This window comes from Scyliorhinus torazame, chromosome 10 (assembly GCF_047496885.1).
Source record: "Scyliorhinus torazame isolate Kashiwa2021f chromosome 10, sScyTor2.1, whole genome shotgun sequence".
NCBI lineage: Eukaryota > Metazoa > Chordata > Chondrichthyes > Carcharhiniformes > Scyliorhinidae > Scyliorhinus > Scyliorhinus torazame.
The window spans coordinates 254,773,155-254,795,091 of record NC_092716.1 but is presented as its reverse complement, the minus strand read 5'-3'; the positions used below and the strand labels follow the sequence as shown (position 1 = coordinate 254,795,091).

Here is a 21,937-nt window from a genome sequence, read left to right as displayed (position 1 = left end):
TGTTGCGCCGACCTGTGAAACCACTCTAAAGCCCATCTACACTATTCCCTTATCGTCCATATATCTATCCAATGACCATTTGAATGCCCTTAGTGTTGGCGAGTCCACTACTGTTGCAGGCAGGGCATTCCACGCCCTTACTACTCTCTGAGTAAAGAACCTACCTCTGACACCTGTCTTATATCTATCTCCCCTCAATTTAAAGCTATGTCCCCTCGTGCTAGACATCACCATCCGAGGAAAAAGGCTCTCACTGTCCACCCTATCCAATCCTCTGATCATCTTGTATGTCTCAATTAAGTCTCCTCTTAACCTTCTTCTCTCTGACGAAGCCTCAAGTCCCTCAGCCTTTCCTCATAAGGTCTTCCCTCTATACCAGGCAACATTCTGGTCAATCTCCTCTGCACCCTTTCCAATGCTTCCACATCCTTCCTATAATGCGGCGACCAGAATTGCACACAATACTCCAAATGCGGCCGCACCAGAGTTTTGTACAGCTGCAACATGACCTCATGGCTCCGAAACTCAATCCCTCTACCAAAAAAGCTAACACACCGTACGCCTTCTTAGTGCATATGGAATGTCAGAAACAAGGAACAAAACTAAAGGACAGGCCCTCAAGGGTTATAATCTCTGGATTGCAATAATAATCGCTTATTGTCACAAATTGGCTTCATTGAAGTTACTGTGAAAAGCCCCTAGTTGCCACATTCCGGCACCTGTTCGGGGAGGCCGGTACGGGAACCTGAGCCACGTGCAAATTGGCACAGGGATGAGAAAATTAGGGAAGTAAACATGTGGCTAAAGGAGTTGTATGGGAAAGAGGGGTTCCATTTCGTGGGGCACTGGTGATATACAACTGCACAGAGTGTAGGGAATAAACTAGATGAACTGCAGGTGCTAATGCAAATTGAGGATTATGATGTAGTGGCTATAAGGTTGAATTTGAATGCTGAATATAGGGTTAAAGGCAGGATTCTTGGAAGTGTGGAGGAACAGAGGGATCTTGGGGTCCACGTACATAGATCCCTCAAAGTTGCCCCCCAGGTTGATAGGGTTGTTAAGAAGATGTATGGTGTGTTGGCTTTCATTAACAGGGGGATTGAGTTTAAGAGGTGCACAGATTTGTGCAGCTTTAGAAAACCCTGGTTAGACCACACTTGGAATATTGTGCCCAGTTCTGGTCGCCTCTTTATGGGAAGGATGTGGATGCTTTGGAGAGGGTGCACGGGAGATTTACCAGGATGCTGCCTGGACTGGAGGGCATGTCTAATGAAGAAAGGTTGAGGGAGAGAAGAATGAAGAGAGGTGACTTGATAGAGATGTACAAGGTGATGAGAGGCATGGTTAGAGTGGATAGCTAGGGCAGAAATGGCTGTCACGAGGGGACATAATGTTAAGGTGATTGGAAGAAGGTATAGGGGAGATGGCAGAGGTTGGTTCTTTACACAGAGAGAGGTAGGTGTGTGGAATGCACTGCCAGCAGAGGTGGTGGAGTCAGAGTCATTAGGGACATTTAAGCGACTCTTAGACAGGCACATGGACAGCAGTAAATTGAAGGGGTGGAGGTTAGGTTGATCTGAGATGAGGATAAATGGTCAGCACAACATCGTGGGCTGAAGGGCCTGTACTGTGCTGGACTGTTCTATGTTCTGTGTTCTATATTCCATCTGTCACATTTTTGCACACTCACCTAACCCTGTCTATATCCCTCTGTGGAGGGTTGTGGTCCTCAATGCTGTGTCCTCAGCACTTGCCTTCCCATCTATTTTTGTGTCATCTGCAAATGTGGCAATAGTGGATTGAACTCCCTCGTCCTACCAATAATATACATTGTAAATAACTGTGGCCCCAGCACAATCCATGTGGCACAGGTTACCAGCTTGAAATGCCTCTCTTATACCAACTCTCTGCCTTATGTTAGTTAGCCTCTATACATACTAACATACTCCCCCCAACACCATGTTCGCTTATCTTATTAAGTAGCCTTTTGTGTGGTACATAATCAAATGCTTTTTGGGCATCCAAGTATATTACATTCACTGGCTTCCCTTCATCTACCCTGCTCATTACCTCCTCAAAGAATTCTAATAAATTTGTTTGGCATGATTTCCCCTTCATGCTGACTCTATTATTTATATTATTATAATCTACTTGATTAAATTATGCATTTCTAAATGCTCTGCTATTACATTTTTTAATCATAGACACTAACATTTTCCCAATGACAGAAGTTAAGTTAACCGGCCGATAGTTACTTGGTTTTGTCTGCCTCCTTTTTTTGAATAAACGTGTTACATTGGCAGTTTTCCAATCCTCTGGAACCTTTCCAAAAATTAAGGATTCTTGGAAGATTACTACCAGTGTATCCACTATCTCTGTTGTTACTTCCTTTAATATCCTGCGTTAATACCCATCAGGTTCAGGGACTTATCAGCCCTTAATCCCCTTAGTTACATTGTCCTCTTTTCCCCGCATTTGTTATCTTACTTATTTCCTCCCCCTATTCTGTCCCATTATTATTTCGTATTTTTGGAATGTTATTATTGTCTTTCACCATGAAGTCCGAAGCAAAGTATTTGTTTAAATCCTCTGCCATTTCCTCGTTCCCCATTATTATTTCCCCAGTCTTATTCTTTGTTCCTATATTCACTTTGACCTTTATCTTGCTTTTTACATATCTAAGAAGCTCTTACTGGCCTTTTTTATATTACTTGCTACTTTACTAGTTTTACATTTCCCTCTTTATTTTTTTGATGTGGAGATGCTTTATTTTTTTGGTCATCTTTTGTTGGTTTTTAAAATTTCCCTCATCCTCTTGATTATCACTAATCTCGACCACATTATCTATTTTTTCTTTCAGTTTAATACTATCCTTCACTTCCTTGGTTAACCATGATTGATTTATCCCCTTCCTAGAATTCTTCTTCCTCACTGAGGTATATCTTTGTTGTGAGTCATGAACTATTTTCAGAAATGCCCACCATTGTTGATCAACCATTTTTCCTGCTAAACTCCTTTCCCAATCCACTCCAGCCAACTTTGCCCACATTCCTTTATAATTACCCTTATTTAAGTGGAGGCCTGCTGTTTCTGACCCAAGTTTCTCACTCTCAAATTGAATGCTATATTTTACTATGTTATGATCACTGTTTCCAAGGGGATATTTTACTCTGATATTGTTTATTAAAACCAGTTTCATTACACATTACCAAATCCAAAATAGCCTGATCCCTGGTTGGATCCATTACATGGATAAGTTTATTGGATAAACATATGGATGATAATGGCATAGTGTAGGTTAGATGGCTTTTGTTTTGGTGCAACATCGTGGGCCGAAGGGCCTGTACTGCGCTGTATTGTTCTATGTTCTATGGGGCGCGATCTTCGCAAAAGGGAACAAAGTTCCCGAGCGAGCGCGTTTAGCCACTTATTTCCCAGCACTCAAAGGCCCGAGAAACACATGGCTATTCAATGTGACGTGCTTTGAGTAAGGGGCCTAAACAGAGAATGCGCGGCCCAGGCCACATATCGCCCGTTTTTTACAATGGAGGACTCTGCTTGCCGGAACTCCCCGTTGTAGCGAGCTAGCGGTACACCATTTTTAAATGGCACCCCGATCTCCGAGGCCCACAAAAAAATCCTCTCCTCCCCCAAGCCTGAACGCAACATGGGAGGGTTCCCCTGCCCCCCCATGAACTTCCGAACACCCACAGTGGGCAATCTCGGTCTGATCCCACGTGCACAAAAAATGCCAGCTTGACAGTGCCCCTGCCAGCTGACAGTGCCACCTGGGAAGCTAGGCAGTGCCAGGCATGGCACCAGGCGGGCACTGCCAGGGTGACAGGTGGCACTAGCAGTGCCAGGGTACCACTCTGCCAAAAAGGCATGCAGCTGGGGGCCTCAGATCCCCTGGAAGACCCCCACAAGTGTTGTTCCATCTGCTCCCCCATTTTTGGGGACCGGTGCTGAACGGCGCTCGCCCAAGGTCGCTGAGGCGAAGGGATTGAATCCCAAAGCCTCAGGTACCTCGGGAATCTGCACATCAGAGTAAGGCTCACTGCCTCGCTCCAATATGCAGATTTGCCAAAAACCGATCCTGCACATTGTGGATGGGATTCCCCTTGCAACGTCTCGCGAGATTGCGTTGAATCTCACGAGGAATTGCAAGCCGAGTGGATCCCGGGAGTGGGGCCTCCCGGCTCTCACCAGCCACTCTGCACCGCGATGAGATGTTCTTCCGGTGCAGCGTGGCCAGAGGATCGTGCACATAGTGTTCCCGCAAGCTGTCCCGAATATACTCTGAATTCTTCCTCATGGCTGCCTCCACCAAATTGATTTTCCCAATCTACATGAAGGTTACAGTCACCCATGATGAAAGAACTGCCTTTTTTACATCACAGGATCACAGAAAATACAGTGCAGAAGAGACCATTCGGCCCATCGAGACTGCGCCGACACCCAAATACATGCCTTTATTGTCTCCTGATTTATCCTCCATCCTACAGTATAGGTACTATTTGGGGGCCTATGGACTACTCCCACCTGTGTCTTTTTCCCCTTGTTATTTATTAACTCCACCCATTTGGATTCTGCATACTTCAATCCAAGATCATTTCTTGCAATTGTATTTATTCCATCTCGTACTAACGAAGCTACCCCAGCATCCTTTCCTTCCTGCCTGTCCTTCCGAAGACATAACAATATACTTGACTGGAAACACGATTGTCCCGATACTGGGAAGGTGTCCTCTGTGTTCCTTATGTCACAAAATTGCAAATCTGTTGAACAAGAAGATGATTACAATCATTTGCTCACCGATCAAAGGAAATCTCTCCCTGGTATGTTTTCCTTCGCCATGTTCGGGTGGTTTTGTATAAGTGACCAGTTGTGGAGTTTTTGCGTATGAATTGGGCTACATTCGAAGAACTGATAAGGTTGGGTTGATGGGGAATAATGAGGAGAGGTATTGATACACATAACAGCAAGAACAAATCTTCCTCTGTTGTAAGAAACCTACCATTTTCTACTCGCCTATACTTCATTTCAGCTTAACGTTCTAATAAAAATATGTTTATACAGAATATTGCGGGAAACAACATGACTTAGATTATCAGTCATTAACTGAAAATTGTTAAGAGGTTAAACTTCAACGTGTGTATCAGCTTTTAAGATACACAAGTGTTGTGTATTCATCAAAGATTTCCATTCAAAACTGTCTGAGACTGCACATGTTGCTAAAGTTTCAAATTGTTCCTCACTGTTTGAAAGTATGTTGGTCTAATAATAGCTCTTATTAATGCTTGCCAGAACCGAACAATGGCCATTGTCCATGAAACATGTCCAACTCTGGATTGTCCACTGATTGAACACATTCAGCCTGAAAATAGGTGCTGTAATGTATGTCGTGGTAAGTATTAAATGATTCAACTTATCACTTCACTCACCTGTTTGTAGCGGCTTAAAATTCTGCACTGTACATTCTATGATAATCGTTTATTAGGTTCCAATTATTTTGACAGCATTCGAAATGCTTTGGACTGCAGCGACATGCAGACAGCATAACACAGCTTTCTCCAGCAATCCGCGAACAAGGATTGAGATTTTCTTTGTATGCTAACTGTGGCCATGTGAGACAGCACTCCGACTGTGACACTTAAGAACATATTCTACTTGAGAGCACGTTTGCCATTATCCTAAACTGCGTGGTAGTTGGAAGGAATTGGGCAGGTGCCAGCTCTTTTTAAGTTTTTTTTCTCATTGCACTGAGCCCCAGCCACCTTCAAAATAAATAATAATCTTTATTGTCACAAGTAGGTTTACACTGCAATGACGTTACTGTGAAAAGTAACGTCAGCCACAATCTCATTGGATGGCGGAGCAGGCTCGAAGGGCCAGATGGCCTACTCCTGTTCCTAGTTCTTATGTTCTTATGTTCTAAAGGTCCCGAGTCGCTACACTCCGGCGCCTTTTCGGGTACACTGAGGGAGAATTCAGAATGTCCAAATTACCTAACAAGTCTTTCAGGACATGTGGGAGGAAACCGGAGCATCCGGAGGAAACCCACGCAGACACGGGGAGAACGTGCAGACTGTGCACAGTCAGTGACCCAAGCCGTGAATCAAACCTGTGGCCCTGCCGTTGTGAAGCCACAGTGCTAACCACTGTGCTACCGTGAGCGCCCTATGTAAATTTTAACCTACAGCCTACACTTCAGACTGTGTTTAAATAAAGCACTTGGCCTCACATTGTACTTTCGGTTTAGGCCGGAATTCTCCAGACGTTGGGTTTTCCAGTGATGGGGGTGGCTTCAATGGGAAATCCCATTGACCGGCGGCGTGAGTAGAGAGTCTCGCCGCCAATGAATAGCGCAACGCCGAGAAACACGTGGCTGGGGACCAGAGAACCCAGCCTTTACTCTTACCTGCGCACAAAATAGACGCAAATAGTTTGTTTGTTTTTTTTACACGTTCCGTCTTATTTTACAAAATTGCGTAGGATGTATAACCAACCATGAACAACAGTTCTCGACCCTGCTGAGGCTGAATTTCGCCTCCACCAGCACGGTTGCAACGCAAGGACTTGCGACAGCCAATTTGCGTGGCACAAAATTCCACAGACAGTGACGAGGAAAATGTCCGACCGACCATTTCAATGGCATTTGTTGAGTGGTAAATGTTGACCTGGAAATGGCTCTTCCAGACAAATCTGAAAGAAATCAGGGGTGGCACGGTGGCACAGTGGTTAGCACTGCCGCCTCACAGCTCCAGGGACCTGGGTTCAATTCCCGTATCTGGTGACTGTCTGTGTGGAGTCTGCACTTTCTTCCTGCGTCTGCGTGGGTTTCCTCCAGGTGCTCTGATCTCCTCCCACAGTCTAAAAATGTGCAGGTCAGGTGGATTGGCCGTGCTAAATTGCCCCTTAGTGTCCAAAAAGGGTCTGGTTTAGCACAGGGCTAAAGAGCTGGCTTTGAAAGCAGACCAAGGCAGGCCAGCAGCACGGTTCAATTCCCGCAGCAGCCTCCCCGAACAGGCGCCGGAATGTGGCGACGAGGGGCTTTTCACAGTAACTTCATTGAAGCCTACTTCTGACAATAAGCGATTTCCATTTCATTACAGGTGGGGTTACTGGGTTAAATATAGGGTGGAGGCGTGGGCTTAAGTAGGGTGCTCTTTCCAAGGGCCGGTGCAGACTCGATGGGCCGAATGGCCTCCTTCTGCACTGTAAATTATATGTTTCTGCAAATCTGCCATAAAAACATCTGATTGTGATAGCCAATTGGAGGTGAAGAGAGGAGAGGGGAGGTTTCTGACAAGAGGTATCACTGCCTGTGAAAACTGTGGTGGACACAGGTGTTTGGTGGAGACTTTGCAAGCCCTGACCAACCTACCTTCGCGGCTGAGAAAGGAAACTGAGGCAGAAGGTGTACGACAATAAATAATCTCTTCCTTCATATCATTTTCTCTACCTTAATGATCTAAACCTGTGGCTTTATCTCTTTTATTTATCTATAAAATAGAATTTATTGTCTAAATTTCTAATAATGAAAGCGGAGAGTTCTTCTCCCTTAAGTGAAGAACAGCAGGCTTAATGGCCGATTTTCTCGCTGATTTATCTCATCACTGTCGATGAAGTGAATCTTACACAAGTTAGCTCAGTACTGAAAAATTGTGTCACTAATGAAGCAGCCTATTCTATTCTATTCTATTCAATTCTATTCTATTCTATTCTTTGCTGTCCAGTGTGCTCAAATAGAAGACATTCTGTGCCATTGTTACAGCTGCATTGTGTTAATGTTTTGTCATGTAACTGAGTAATTTTACCACCCTTTAATCACTGCCAATGAGATTTAAATGCCTGCTTCTTGTATCATTGTTTGCTCCATTCTGTTACAGAGTAAATGATGAGGCGGAGTACAGAGTAGCTGGCAAATGTCCTTTTTTTTATAATAGATTTGGAAGGAGCGAGCGACTACTGCTCGTGCCAGCTTGCTGGAACCCTCGAAAGAAAGGCACCCCATAGGATTTACCGATGATTAGTTTTATCGATTGATCTGACAAGTGCTTTATTTTTGGAGAATTAGTTTTAATAAGAAAAGCCTGCATGATGAGCTGAGAGGCTTTGGGGAGTCTCGCACCAATTATCTCTCATTGGTGTCAGTGTACCTTGCTCACCTTTTATTCTCCACGACCTTCAGGCACCTGCAGACACGAGAACCCAGCCAGTAACTGATATCCAAAGTTAATTCCTTGAAGCTTGTCGCTGTTTGTGTTCAGGAGGATACAGGTGTCACTGCAATAAAACTAAAAGGATGATGCGTCGCAACTGTTGGCTTTGCCAACGCCTTGAGTCATGTTGACATCCGTCACATGATCAGCGCTGTACCTGCTGACAATTCTGGCATTTGTGTCAAGAAGGAAGAGCTCCACGAATGTACAAGCAGACAGAATGCAGCCGGTATCTGTACGTGTCAAGCACAATGTTCATAACTCATTGATTCTTGTCAAACATAGGCTCGGTGGCAGTCTTTCCTTTGTAGTTGATTTTTCTTGTGGATGACCTGTGTACTAACCACCAAATATCCCTATCTAGTGTTTGCACCTTGAGAAAATGTCTAATTCTCAGATATTTCGGAGAACTATGGGCAGAATTCCCACCCCCCCCCCCCGCCGGGTGGGAGGATCGCCCGAGCGCCGCGTGAGTCCCGCCACGCCGCCCCGATGCCCTCACGCGATTATTCTCCCACCCCCCCCAAACCGGCGCGGCGTGAATCACGGCTGGCCACTGGGAGAATCGTCGCTTGCCATTGATAATGGGCGAGCACCGATTCTCCGGCCCGGATGGGCCGAGCGGCCTGCCCAACACGACAGGTTCCCGTCGGCGCCATCCACACCTGGTCGCTGCCGGCGGGAACAGCGCGGGAACGCTGGGGGGGGCGGCCTGTGGGGGGGGGGGGCGAGGTGGGTTCCTGCATCGGGAGGGGAGTTCAAAAGGGGTCTGACCCGCGATCGGTGCCCACCGATCGGCGGGCCGGCCTCTCTGAAGGAGGACCTCCTTTCCTCCGCTGCCCGGCAAGATCCATCCGACATCTTCTTGCGGGGCGGCCGCGGGGAGGTCGGCAACCGCGCATGCGCGGGTGACGTCATTTACGCGGCGCCGGTCGCGTCATTTACGTGGCGCCAAGGCCTGACACCTGTAAATAATGCGGCGCCGCTCCGAGCCCCCCAGGGGCGGGAGAATAGGGGGCTGTGAATGGCCTCCGACGCCGGAGTGAAACACTCCGGTTTTCACTCCGGCATCGGGACTTAGTCTCCCGATGGGAGAATTGCGCCCCATGTCCCTGCAGCTCTGGCCTATAAACATACGAATTCGGAGCAGGAGTAATAATAATAATGATAATCTTTATTCTTGTCACAAGTAACACTGCAATGAGGTTACTGTGAAAATCTCCTCGTCACCACATTCCGGCAGCTGTTCGGTTACACGGCAGGAGAATTCAGAATGTCCAATTCACCTAACAAACACGTCTTTCGAGAATTGTGGGAGGAAACCGGAGCACCCGGAGGAAACCCACGCAGACACGGGGAGAACGTGCAGACTCCGCGCAGACAGTGACCCAAGTCGGGAATTGAACCCGGGTCTCTGGTGTTGTGGAGCAACAGTGCTAACCACTGGACTACCGTGCCGAGTAGACCACTCGGACCTTCGAGCCTGCTCAGCCGCCATTCAATGGGATCACAGCTTGATCTGATTGTAACCTCGACTCCTCTCTCTAGCCTACCCCCGATAACTTTTCACCCCCTAGCTTATCAAGAATCTATCTACCTCTTCCTCAAAGTTGTTCAAAGACTGTTTCCACCAACTCTTGAGGAAGAGAGTTCCAGACCCTCTGAGAGAAACAAATTCTTCTCATCTCTGTCCGAAATGTGCAGTCCCTTAGTTTTAAACAGAGGCCATTTACAATTTTGCATGTTCCATTCATTCCATCATTGGTGGCCAGAGCTTCAATCATCTCGGCCCTTAGGTTCAGGAGGGTTTTCAGAATTACTTAACTCTTCACACCAATCTTCTCATTCAGACTCTTCGCAAAACATATATCTTAAACCAAACATTTCGCCCATCTTCAGCTCTGGATCAATCTTGCATAGATACATCGAAGATAGGAGCAGGAGGAGGCCTTTTGGCCCTTCGAGCCTGCTCCGCCATTCATCACGATCATGGCTGATCATCCAACTCAATAGCCTAATCCTGCTTTCTCCCCATAGCCTTTGATCCCATTCTCCCCAAGTGCTATATCCAGCCGCCTCTTGAATATATTCAAAGTTTTAGCATCAACTACTTCCTGTGGTAATGAATTCCACAGGCTCACCACTCTTTGGGTGAAGAAATGTCTCCTCGTCTCTGTCCGAAATGGTTTACCCTGAATCCTCAGGCTGTGACCCCTGGTCCTGGACACACCTATCATTGGGATCATCTTCCCTGCAGCTACCCTGTCTAGCCCTGTTAGAATTTTATAAGTCTCTATGAGATACCCCTCATTCTTCTGAACTCCAGTGAGAAGAATCCCAACAATCTTTGTCTGACCATGCATCCGTGAAGCACTTTTTCTGATGATTAGTGCGAGTTGCAGTGGTGTGGTGGGCGGGGGGGGGGGGGGGGGTGGGGGGGGGGGGGGGAGGGGGGTAGCAGCATGTATACAGGCACAGCAAGTAATTAATATTTTTTTATTGTTACAGGGAGGCTTAAATTAACACTGCAATGAAGTTACTGTGAAAAGCCTGTCATGGGAGTGCCCGTTCAAGAAATGTTTTGCCTTATCACGCAGATTCAGTGATGTCATTGTGTGGGTGGAGCTGGGCTGTGGCTCTGTGGGTTTTACTTTCACTTTGAGTTTTGGACTGGTTTTTGAAGTGCACACTTTGAAAGAAGTGTGGCTCTATCTTCATTTTAAAAGCTGTTTCCAGACTGCTTGATAACTTAAAAGAGATAAATGCTTTCTGGGAGCAAGTCAAACCTGCTCTTTGAGAAGGGGTACAGAGTATCACTAACCAGTCTTATACCAGTAAGAAGGCCGTGTGCTGGGCCACGCCCTTGAAAAGGGGTTTCTGGTTTTATTTGGATTTTGTTATTGAATTGGAACAGTTAAGGGGGAATTCATTAAGGGTTATGCATAGATTATTGTAGCTGTGTGGGGTCTTCATGTTTGTACTTCTTACTTTGTGTCTTTATACAAATGTTAACTAAATTTGTAGAATAAAGGTTGTTTTTCGATTAAAAGCACTGAAGAACCATGTTGAATACCACCTGAAAGGCAGGCTCTTCTGCTCGTCCCAGCCAAATTCAACAAAGGTTAGAGGTCAGGTGAACTCCATAATATACTTTGGAGTTTTTTAAAACCCCTGGCCCATAGCAAGCCCCTAGTCGCCACATTCCAGCACCTATGGAAGCTGATCGAATCTTATCATTTATTGTGAGGGGAATTAATTCCAGAATTAGTGAGGTTATGCTTCAGTTGTACTGGGCATTGCTGAGATCACATCTGGAGTACTGTGTACAGGATTGGTCTCCTTATTTCAAGAAAGATGTCAATGCTTTGGAAGCAGTTCAGAGAATGTTCATTGGACGAATACCAGGAATGGGCGAGTTGTTTCATGAGGAAAGTTTGGAGAGGTTAGGTTTGTATCCACTCGAGTTTAGAAGAGTTAGAGACGACTTAAACCTTTAAGATCCTGAGGGGTATTGACATGATGGATGTTGAGAGGAGGATTCCACTTGTAAGAGAATCTAGAACTAGGAGGTCACTGTTTAAAAATCTAATTTACGAGAGAGATGAGGAGATGGTTGTGGATCTCTGGAACTCTCTTCCTCAAATACATTGCAAGCAGAGTCTTGAATGTTTTTTACGGCAGAGCCAGGTAGATTCTTGATGAACAAGTTGGTGAAAGGTTAGCAGGGGTAGACAGGAATGTGGGGTTGAGGTTACAGTCAGATCAACCATGATCTTCCTGAATGGTGAAGCAGGATCGAAGGGCCGAATGGCCTGCTGCGACCCCCAATTTGTATGTTTGTGTTTGTATCTAAGGGCAAGTGTTTTCTTTGTAATAATGAAGAGTTGATTGGAGCGTAGTCGAATTGTGAATATGATACAGTCCCCGCCACTGGAGGAAACATTGTACAGTTCTGGGCTTCTCGGAGGCATTGTTGTCATCTTCTGAGGAATTTCTGTTTCCATCAAATCAGTACATGTGAAAGAGATAATGGCAGACTAGTAGCAAGAAGGAGAGATTGGAAAGTTTGGGGTTATTTTCCTTGGAACAAAGAAGGCTTCGGGGTGACTTAATTGAGGTGTACAAAATTATGAGGGGAAGAGACAGAGTGGGCAGGATAAAATCGTTACCCTTGGTGGAGAATTCGAGAACCATAGATTCAAGATAAGAGGCAGAGGGTGTAGAGGGGACATGAGGAATAACCTTTCTACGCAGAGGGTAGTGGGAGTCTGGGATTCACTGCCCGAGTTGGTGGTGGAGGTAGAGACCCTAAACCCTTTTAAAAAGTACCTGGATCTGCACTTTATGACCTGTAAGCTACAGGGCTATGAACCGGGTGCAGGAAGGTGGGATTAGAAGGGGCGCCCGGGTGTCCTCGGGCTAGCATGGGCAAGATCGGCTGAATGGCCCCATTCTGTGCTGCAACTTTTCTATGATTCTATCGTTCATGAAGGCGTGGTGTTTCTATTGATCATCATTACTTACTTATGTTGTTTTGTTACTCTTTGATTTTACGGTTTCAAGACTGGAGTGATTTGTTTCCGTATCTTTCATTAGGTTCATACTTGCTACTTATAGGTCAGGAGGAGGGTTGTTTGGAGCATGAGCATAGGCCAGATGGGCTGAATGGCCTGTACTCTACTGTCATTTCTATGTCATTCTCTGTAATCATGATGTGGAGATGCCGGCGTTGGACTGGGGTGAGCACAGTAAGAAGTCTTACAACACCAGGTTAAAGTCCAACAGGTTGTTTCGATGTCACTAGCTTTGGGAGCGCTGCTCCTTCACCTGAGGCAGGAGCAGCGCTCCGAAAGCTAGGGACATTGAAACACCCTGTTGGACTTTAACCTGGTGTTGTAAGACTTCTTACTATTCTCTGTAATGATTAAGGATAGGTTCCAGAGTGAGCTGTGTGTATGGGAAGTACCAAGAGACACATATCATCCTGGGGCACACACTCGAGTTACTATATTTAGTCAGGAAAATTACAGTGCAAATTGGCAAAAGGCTGCTTACTGATCCTTTCACGTAGATCATACAGTGCAGAAGGAGGCCATTTGGCCCATCGAGTCTGCACTGACCCACTTAAGCCCTCACTTCCACCCTATCCCCGTAACCCAATAACCCCTCCTAACCTTTTTGGACACTAAGGGCAATTTAGCATGGCCAATCCACCTAACCTGCACGTCTTTGGACTCTGGGAGGAAACCGGAGCACCCAGAGGAAACCCACGCACACACGGGGAGAACGTGCAGACTCTGCACAGACAGTGACCCAGTGGGGAATCGAACCTGGGACCCTGGCGCTGTGAAGCCACAGTGCTATCCACTTGTGCTACCGTGCTGCCCGGCTGCGACCTATGAAAGACACCGTCTTTCAACTGAATAAAATTCAAAGCCCAGACATGTTCACAATATTGGTCCCACATTAAGGGCCAGTGGAGCGATTGCTGAGCTGGTTACAAATGATGAACGGGCCATTTTCCCCACTGCATTGGGGCGGGTGTGGTTTGCATGAAGTGCTGATGCTAAAATAATCCTCTGTGGACTTTTCCTCCTATTCTTTATTTTCTGCCTTTCCTCATTAAATCTTTGTTTTCTCTCTGTATTTACACCTGAACACACGAATGAGGAGCAGGAGTGGACCATCCCACCCCTCCAGCCTGCTCCACCATTGCATAAGGCCATGGTTGATCTGACTGTGTCCCAACTCCACATCCCCCCCCCCCCCCCCCCCTCAATAAGATCACCTCTCATTCTTCTAAACCCCAATGGGCACCGGCCCAGACTGTTCAGCCTTTTTTCGTAAGATAAGCTCTTCATCCCCAGAATCTAGACGTGTGTGTCCCTCCATTTGCATTTCAGTTCCCTTCCGCTTTACCTTCAGCGCTATCTCTTTCCTCTTATGAATACGCCTCTCCCTCTCTCTGCTGCCTCTGGATCTGTGGGTAGCAAGAGGCAGTAGCAGCTCAACTTAACTCAGTGGCTGAGTTAGAGTGGGAGGGGACACCTCTGACTGGCACAACTAGCAGCATTGGGTAAGAGGGCAAGAGAGAGAGAGACTCAGTGACCACTGCGTTGGACACAATGATATCACCGCCTTCTGGGAAAAGGATTCGAGATCTCCCCATCTCTGTAACCGCCGAAAACCTTATGACCTTCCAAGAACTATGCGCTTCTCTGTTTCCGTCCTCTGATGTACCCCACGTCCTTGCCTCACCATCGGTTAGCCAATGGTGAGGCCAATGCCTTCTGTTATCCAATCCGTCAACTCCGGAAATCCATCCTAAACTTCTCTGTTTCTCCACCTTGGTCTGCTCCTTAAAATCACGTTCTCTTTCCCGATATCTCTTTCTTGGATTGGGTGCCATTTGCTGTGTGTTTATGCTCCTGCGAAAGACCTTTTGAATGTTTTACTGTGTTCGCTAAAGGTGCGATGTAAACACAAGATGCTGCTGTTGGTTAATATGTACCTGCGGAGTGTGCAGCATATTCGACAAGGGGCAGGGAATGGTGCTGGCTTCTTTAAGATCTGCCTTTCTGATCCTCAGTTGGCTGGATGGCGGGTTCGGGATGCAGGGCGAGGCCAGCGGCGTGGGTTCAATCCCCGCACCGGCTGAGGTTATTGAAGTGTTGGGTACTCTGAGACACAGGCGAACCAACACGGTTGTGATTGGTACAACGCAGTTTTATTTCTTTTAACTATTTATATAACAAACTCTGGTACTCAGCACATGGTGACCGTCTGAGTGTCTGGCATGGAGGTCCTTGCCCTGAGCCGTCTCCTGCTGGGCTACCCAGGAAGTGTCGTGTTCCTTGTTTTGTACTGTGTATGCTCTTGTCTGTGATTGGCTGTCGTGTTGTGTGTGCTAATTGGTCCGTGGATCTGTCCATCATTATGTGTGTATGTATGTGCTGTGATGTACACTTGAATATCATGGCATCCCCCTTTTTTTTACAAGACTATGTGCCTACGTGGTTATAAATAGAGATGTGTACTGAGTGCAGCTAAATGTGTGTGTGTGCAATATTTACAGCATGTACATGGGGCTTAACTATATAAAAGGGGCGATGTCGGGTGTGACATAGTAACGAGGTTGTACCATAGCAAAGAACGTGGAAATGTGGAACGATAAAACGAATTCCTGTAACGATAAGAACATAAACATGTTAATACAGTGGTTGCATGAGTTCAACGTGTAAACAGTCTCATAAGTCCAGTCTAGTAGGTGGGCGACAAATTCGGGTTGACCGCCTCAAGGGTGGGTCTGGAACCACCGGCTGAGGTGCAGGCCTGGCCACGGGCGGCGACGGAAGGGGCATGGTAGCAGGCAGCTCCGCGAAGTCGCTATCAGGAACCACAGGAGGACACGGTGTCAGTGTAAGGTCTCGTTGCGAGCGTGGAAGTAGGCGAAGAGCCCGGCGATTGCGCCTAAGCACGGATCCGTCAGGCATGCAAACCAGGAACGAGCAGGGAGCCACACGTCGGAGAACTTCGGCAGTTGCTGACCAGCCACCTTCTGGTCGGTGGATGCGGACTTCGTCTCCAGGGGCCAGGGCGGGAAGATCAGTTGCCCGTGTGTCATATGACCTCTTCTGGCGACCGCGCTGCAGTTGCATCCTGTGCAGTACCGGAGCATGGTCTATTGTGGGTGCAAGGATGGAAGGCACAGTGGTCCTGAGGGCGCGACCCATCAGCAGCTGGGCTGGTGAGAGACCAGTGGCTGGTGGGGCCGAGCGATAGGCCAGCACGGCAAGGCAGAAGTCCGACCCGGCAGCAGCAGCCTTGCAGAGGAGCCGCTTGACAATGTGAACGCCCTTCTCCGCCTTTCCATTGGACTGGGGGTGCAGAGGGCTGGACGTCACGTGTGTGAAGCCATACGAGGCAGCAAACGATGACCATTCCTGGCTGGCGAAATAGGGCCCATTGTCCGATATGACAGTCATCGGAATGCCGTGGCGAGCAAAGGTGCCTTTGCAGGCCCTGATGACAGCGGACAACGTCAAATCGTGCAGGCGTATGACTTCTGGGTAGTTGGAGAAGTAGTCAACGATGATGACATAGTCCCTGCCGAGCGTGTGAAAAAGGTCCACACCCACTTTCACCCAGGGGGACGTCACCAGCTCATGGGGCAGAAGCGTTTCAGGAGGTTGCGCCGGCTGAAATCTTTGGCAGGTGGGACAGTTGATCACCATGTTGGCAATATCGTCACTGATGCCCGGCCAGTATACCGCCTCTCGGGCCCTCCGTCTGCACTTCTCGACCCCCAGGTGGCCTTCGTGTAGTTGGTCGAGAACCAGATTGTGCATGCTGTGCGGAATCACAATCCGGTCCAGCTTCAGAAGGACACCATCAATGACGGCCAGGTCGTCTCGGACATTGTAGAACTGCGGGCTCTGCCCTTTGAGCCACCTTCCCGTCATGTGGCGCATCACACGTTGTAGAAGGGGGTCGGCCGCAGTCTCTGGGCGAATACGGGCCAGACTGGAGTCGTCAGCTGGCAGATTTGCCGATGTGAAGGCCACCTGCCCCTCGACATGACATACGAACCCCTCCGAACCTGGCGGCGTGCTCACTGCTCTGGATAGGGCATCCGCAACGATGACTTCCTTCCCTGGGGTGTAGACCAGTTGGAAGTCGTACCTCCTGAGTTTAAGTAGGGTGCGCTGGAGGCGAGGGGTCATCTCGTTCAGGTCCTTGTTTATTATGCTGACCAGGGGGCGGTGGTCAGTTTCGACAGTGAACCGGGGAAGACCATATTTCCTAATCATGGAACTTGTCTAAACCCGATTAGCATGCCCAGGCACTCCTTTTTGATCTGCGCGTAGCGCTGCTCTGTGGGGGTCATGGCTCACGATACAAAGGCAACTGGGGTCCATGACGCCGTGTCATCCCTCTGCAGGAGCACTGCTCCAATGCCGGACTGGCTGGCATCAGTCGAGAGTTTGGTGGCACGAGACGTGTCAAAGAACGCCAATACCGGTGCAGTGGTGAGCTTGAGTTTGAGCTCCTCCCATTCCAGCTGGTGTGTGTGCTGCCACTGGAACTCTGTGGACTTTTTGACGCGGTGGCGTAGAGCTGTCGTGTGGGAGGCAAGATTGGGAATGAACTTCCCCAGGAAGTTGACCATGCCAAGGAAGCGTGGCACTGCTTTCTTGTCTGCCGGCTGTGGCATGGCTGTGATGGCGCTCACCTTGTCTGCATCCGGACGGACCCCTGACCGGGAAATATGGTCCCCCAGGAACTTCAGTTTGGTTTGGCCAAAAGAACACTTGGCTCGGTTGAGGCACAGACCGATTTCCCGTATGCGGGCAAAAACGCGTTGGAGACGATATATGTGCTCCTGTGGTGTGGTGGACCAGATGATGACGTCGTCCACGTAAACGCGCACCCCTTCGATGCCTTCCATCATCTGCTCCATGATCCTATGAAAGACCTTGGATGCCGAGATGATGCCAAATGGCATCCGGTTGTAGCAGAGCCTGCCGAGAGGGGTATTGAAGGTACATAGCTTTCGGCTGGACGGATCGAGTTGGATCCGCCAAAACCCCTTAGAGGCATCTAGTTTCGTAAATATTTTTGCCCTGGCCATTTCAGTCGTGATCTCCTCCCGTTTGGGTATGGGATAATGTTCCCTCATGATATTGGTATTGAGGTCTTTTGGGTCAATACATATGCGGAGCTCACCAGAGGGCTTCTTGACACACACCATGGAGCTGACCCACGGCGTGGGCTCCGTGACCCTGGATAGGACCCCTTGGTCCTGGAGATCCTGCAGATGCTGCTTGAGGCGGTCTTTGAGTGGCGCAGGGACTCTGCGAGGTGCGTGAATGACCGGGGTGGCGTCTGGTTTGAGCCAAATTCTGTAGGTGTATGGCAGTGTTCCCATGCCCTCCAATGCCTCCTGGTTGTGGGCGAGGAGCGATTGGAGCTGTGCGTTAAACTCTGCATCCGGGAAGTCAGATGTGCCGTTTGGAGAGAGAGAGTGGACTTGTTTCACGAGGTGGAGAGCCTTGCATGCCTGTGTGCCTAGCAGGGAGTCCTTCGATGAGCCGACTATCTCGAATGAGAGTGTGGCCATGTGTGTGTTGTGTGTCACCTGGGGCTGGCAGGATACCATAGCCGGGATAACGTTCCCATTGTAGTCGACCATCCTGCACCGGGACGGCCGGATTGGTGGTCTGACCTTCATGGCGTACAAGGCGGACCATGCTATGAGGTTGGCGGAGGCGCCAGTGTCCAGGCGGAAAGTGATCGGCAATCGGTTGACCGTCAGGGTGGTACTCCATTCATCACCCGGATTGATTGTGTTGACCCGGTTCACATCAATGACCGCAACCCGGAAGGCGTCTTGGTCATCTGCGTCGTCGGTCTGGATGTCGTAATGTGGAGGCTGAATGGTCGCACGTTCCTGCGAGGTTGCCGGAGATGTGGAAGATCGACAGCTTGAGCCGCTCGACAGTAGGCAGCGTAGTGGCCCATCTTGCCACAGCGTAGGCATTGTCGGGTTTTTGCGGGACATTGCCCTTTTAAATGTGCGGCTCCACAGTTGCCGCACATCGTGCCGTCATGGCGTTCGTTGTGCCACTGCGCATGCGCAGTTCAGTCTTGCGTCGAGCACGCCTGCGCATCACGTCCCTCAGTGTTGCTGTAAGATTTGCCGCGCACAAGCGCGGGAGGCCTCGAAAAGGGCGCGAAACAGCCGCCCTCGTCAGGGCCGCAGGCCGGGAGAAACTCGATCGCCTGGACCCGTTCGGCCTCATGGGGCACCTGGCTCGCCGATCCGGTCGCGTAGGTCCCCCTCCGCGCCGATTCGGCCGCCTGAAATTGGGTATAGCGGCTAGTCGCGTTTTCGTGCAGGACACAGGCTTCGATTGCGGAGGCTAGGGTGAGGCCTTTTATTTTAAAGAGCTGCTGGCGTAGGGTGCCCGAGGCGACCCCAAAAACTATCTGGTCCCGGATCATGGACTCTGAGGTGGTGTTGTAACCGCAGGACTGCGCGAGGATGCGGAGATGCGTCAGGAATGACTGAAAGAGCTCAACCTTACCTTGCAGGCGCTGCTGGAAGACATACCTCCCAAAGCTCTCGTTGACCTCAACGTTGAAGTGTTGGTCGAGCTTGAGGAGGACCGTGTCGTATTTAGATTTGTCCTTGTCTTCCGCGAACACCAGGATGTTGTAGACATGGATGGCGTGCTGACCTGCGGTGGTGAGGAGGATGGCGATCTTTCTTTTGTCGGAGGCGCTCTGTTTTTCTTTGGCTTCCAAAAAGAGTTCGAAGCGCTGCTTGAACAGCGTCCAATTTACGCCGAGGTTCCCAGCGACTTGCAACGGCTGCGGTGTGTTGACGGTGTCCATGGCGCAGGATGGCAGATTTGTGGGTAGGTTTTAATTCACTTCTGGTATCATGAAGTGTTGGGTGCTCTGAGATACAGACGAACCAACACGGTTGCAATTGGTACAACACAGTTTTATTTCTTTTAACTATTTTCTAACAAACTCTGGTACTCAGCACATGGTGACTGTCTGAGTGTCTGGCATGGAGGTCCGTGCCCTGAGCCGTCTCCTGTTGGTCCGTTGATCTGTCCATCATTGTGTATGTGCTGTGATGTTCACTTGAATATCATGACAGTTATTGATGAAGGCCCCGCCTTCTCCAACCTTGCCCCCCACCTGAGGTGTGGTGGCCCTCAGGGTAAATCACCACCACTCAGCTCTCCCCCTCAAAAATGGCGACGTTACTTGTTCTAATGTGGAACATTGCTCTATTCTCCCCCACACCAAATAACCAACAACAAGATTAATTTAGGGTGTGCGCTTGACACAGTAAAATGGCCCGGATAATATCACCAAAACATTATCGGGTAAAATGTGACAACAAGCCATATAACGAGATGTCAGAAAAAATGACCAAGAACTTGGTCAAAGCGGTAAGATTTACAGAGTAACCTGAAGAAGGAACGAGGTCGAGAGAGGCGGAGTCCAGAAGTTTTAGTATCTTGGCAGCTGAAGGCATGGCTAGCAGCTGTGGAGCAATTAAAATCAGGGGCGGGGGGGTCACCAATCTTGTCCGCTGCCGCCCCTGTGCAGTCAAATTTGATGTCCAGTCAAAACTCCATTTACTTTCAGCGGGAGCGGACAATCCCAGCCGCTGAAGAGGATGGAGGCTTTCGGAGCAGGAGGTTGTGTCAGAGGCTGGGGTTGGAGTGCGGAGGCACTGGAGGGTTGTAAGGCCAGAGGATATTTCATAAGATCAAGAGCAGGAGGAGTCCATTTGGTCAAATGTTGTCTGCTCTGCCCTGATTCGACTGGGGCCTTGACTGCACGTTTCTGCCTGTCCCCATAACCCTTGACTCCCTTGGCAATCAATAACCTGTCGAGGCAGGCCTGAATATAATCAGTGACACAGCCTCCGCTGTGCGCTGTGGAAGAGAATTCCAAATACCAATGACCCTCTGAAAGGAGGCGTTCCTCCTCGTCTCTGTTTTAAATGGGAGAGGCTGCATTGTAAAACTGTGCCCCTCGTTCAGCTTGGCACTGTCAGGGTCCCAGAGAGCAGTGTGCCAGTGGGTGCTGTGAAGGGGCTGGGCCTGAAAGGAGGCAGGGCCAGAAAGGGGGCAGGGAAATGGAGGGAGACGGATGGTCGGAGGGCTGCCCAATCCCAGGAAACAGCAGCAGTCCGAACAGGTGTCGTGCTTCTGGGGAATATGATTCCATCACTGGTATAGGATCAGGCACAGATGAACCCATATTAGGTGATGTATGGTAGGATCTGTACTACAGGTACAGCGCTAGTCCCTGCCTACTGGCTCCACCCAGTAGGTGGAGTATAAATATGTGCGTCCTCCGTGCAGCAGCCATTTTGCCAGCTACTGTGGGAGGCCACACATCTTAGAGCAATAAGGCCTCAGTTGTATTCAACTCTCGTCTTTGTCCAATTGATCGTGCATCAATTTATTGCTCGAAGATTTTCAGAAGGCGGACCTCCGTATCAAGCCGAATCGCCTGCAGCTGGATCCGCAATCAAGCGACGCCAAAAAGGACTTTCAGCACTGGCTAGCTTGTTTCGAGGCGTACATCAAGTCCATAGAAGACTTCTGGCGGGCCCTAATCCCACTCGTCCGGGACTGCTGTGACTGTCAGGACGTTACGGCCACGGAACATTCTAACCTCCTTATTACGGGGATTGGGTCGGACCTCATACGCCAGCGACCTTTAGAAGGGGCCACGCTCGATCTCGCAGAGACAAAGAAGCTAGCGCTCTCTATGATGGTCGCCTCGCGCAATACTCAGGCCTATGCCCCCAGCCGCGCGGCCCACCCCTCCTACGCATCATGGACCCCACAGACGGCCGCCCCAGCGGGATCCTTACCCAGCCAATACGCCTGCGCCATGCACCAGCCAGCTAACCCCGGGGGTCCCCGATGTTACTTTTGCGGCCAGCAGAAACAACCCCGCCAACGCTGTCCAGACCAGCATCGGCATCTCCGCCACCACTGCGTCGCTCCCAGCGGCACATCAAGGCCCCGGACCGGTTAAACCTCTAACTGGTTCACTGGACTTCAAAAGAATTTTTTTTCCCCCCGCAAATATTGTATATGTAAATTCAATTGCTGTATATAGTTCTCCACCACCCCCGCCGGACTCAATTTTAACAGGGGGTGAATGTG

The 21,937-nt window shown here is 49.0% G+C and overlaps 1 protein-coding gene across 5 annotated transcripts in view; it reads left to right on the top strand.

Annotated features, from left to right (window-relative positions):
• The window catches only part of LOC140384726 (protein kinase C-binding protein NELL1-like), a 1,091,429-nt gene that overhangs the window by 306,938 nt on the left and 762,554 nt on the right, over window positions 1-21,937 (top strand). For all 5 annotated transcript variants that reach the window (XM_072466691.1, XM_072466689.1, XM_072466693.1 and 2 more), the window contains exon 11: window positions 5,311-5,410. In XM_072466691.1, the coding sequence (XP_072322792.1) occupies window positions 5,311-5,410 (100 nt within the window). The remainder of the gene's footprint in view (window positions 1-5,310; window positions 5,411-21,937) is intronic.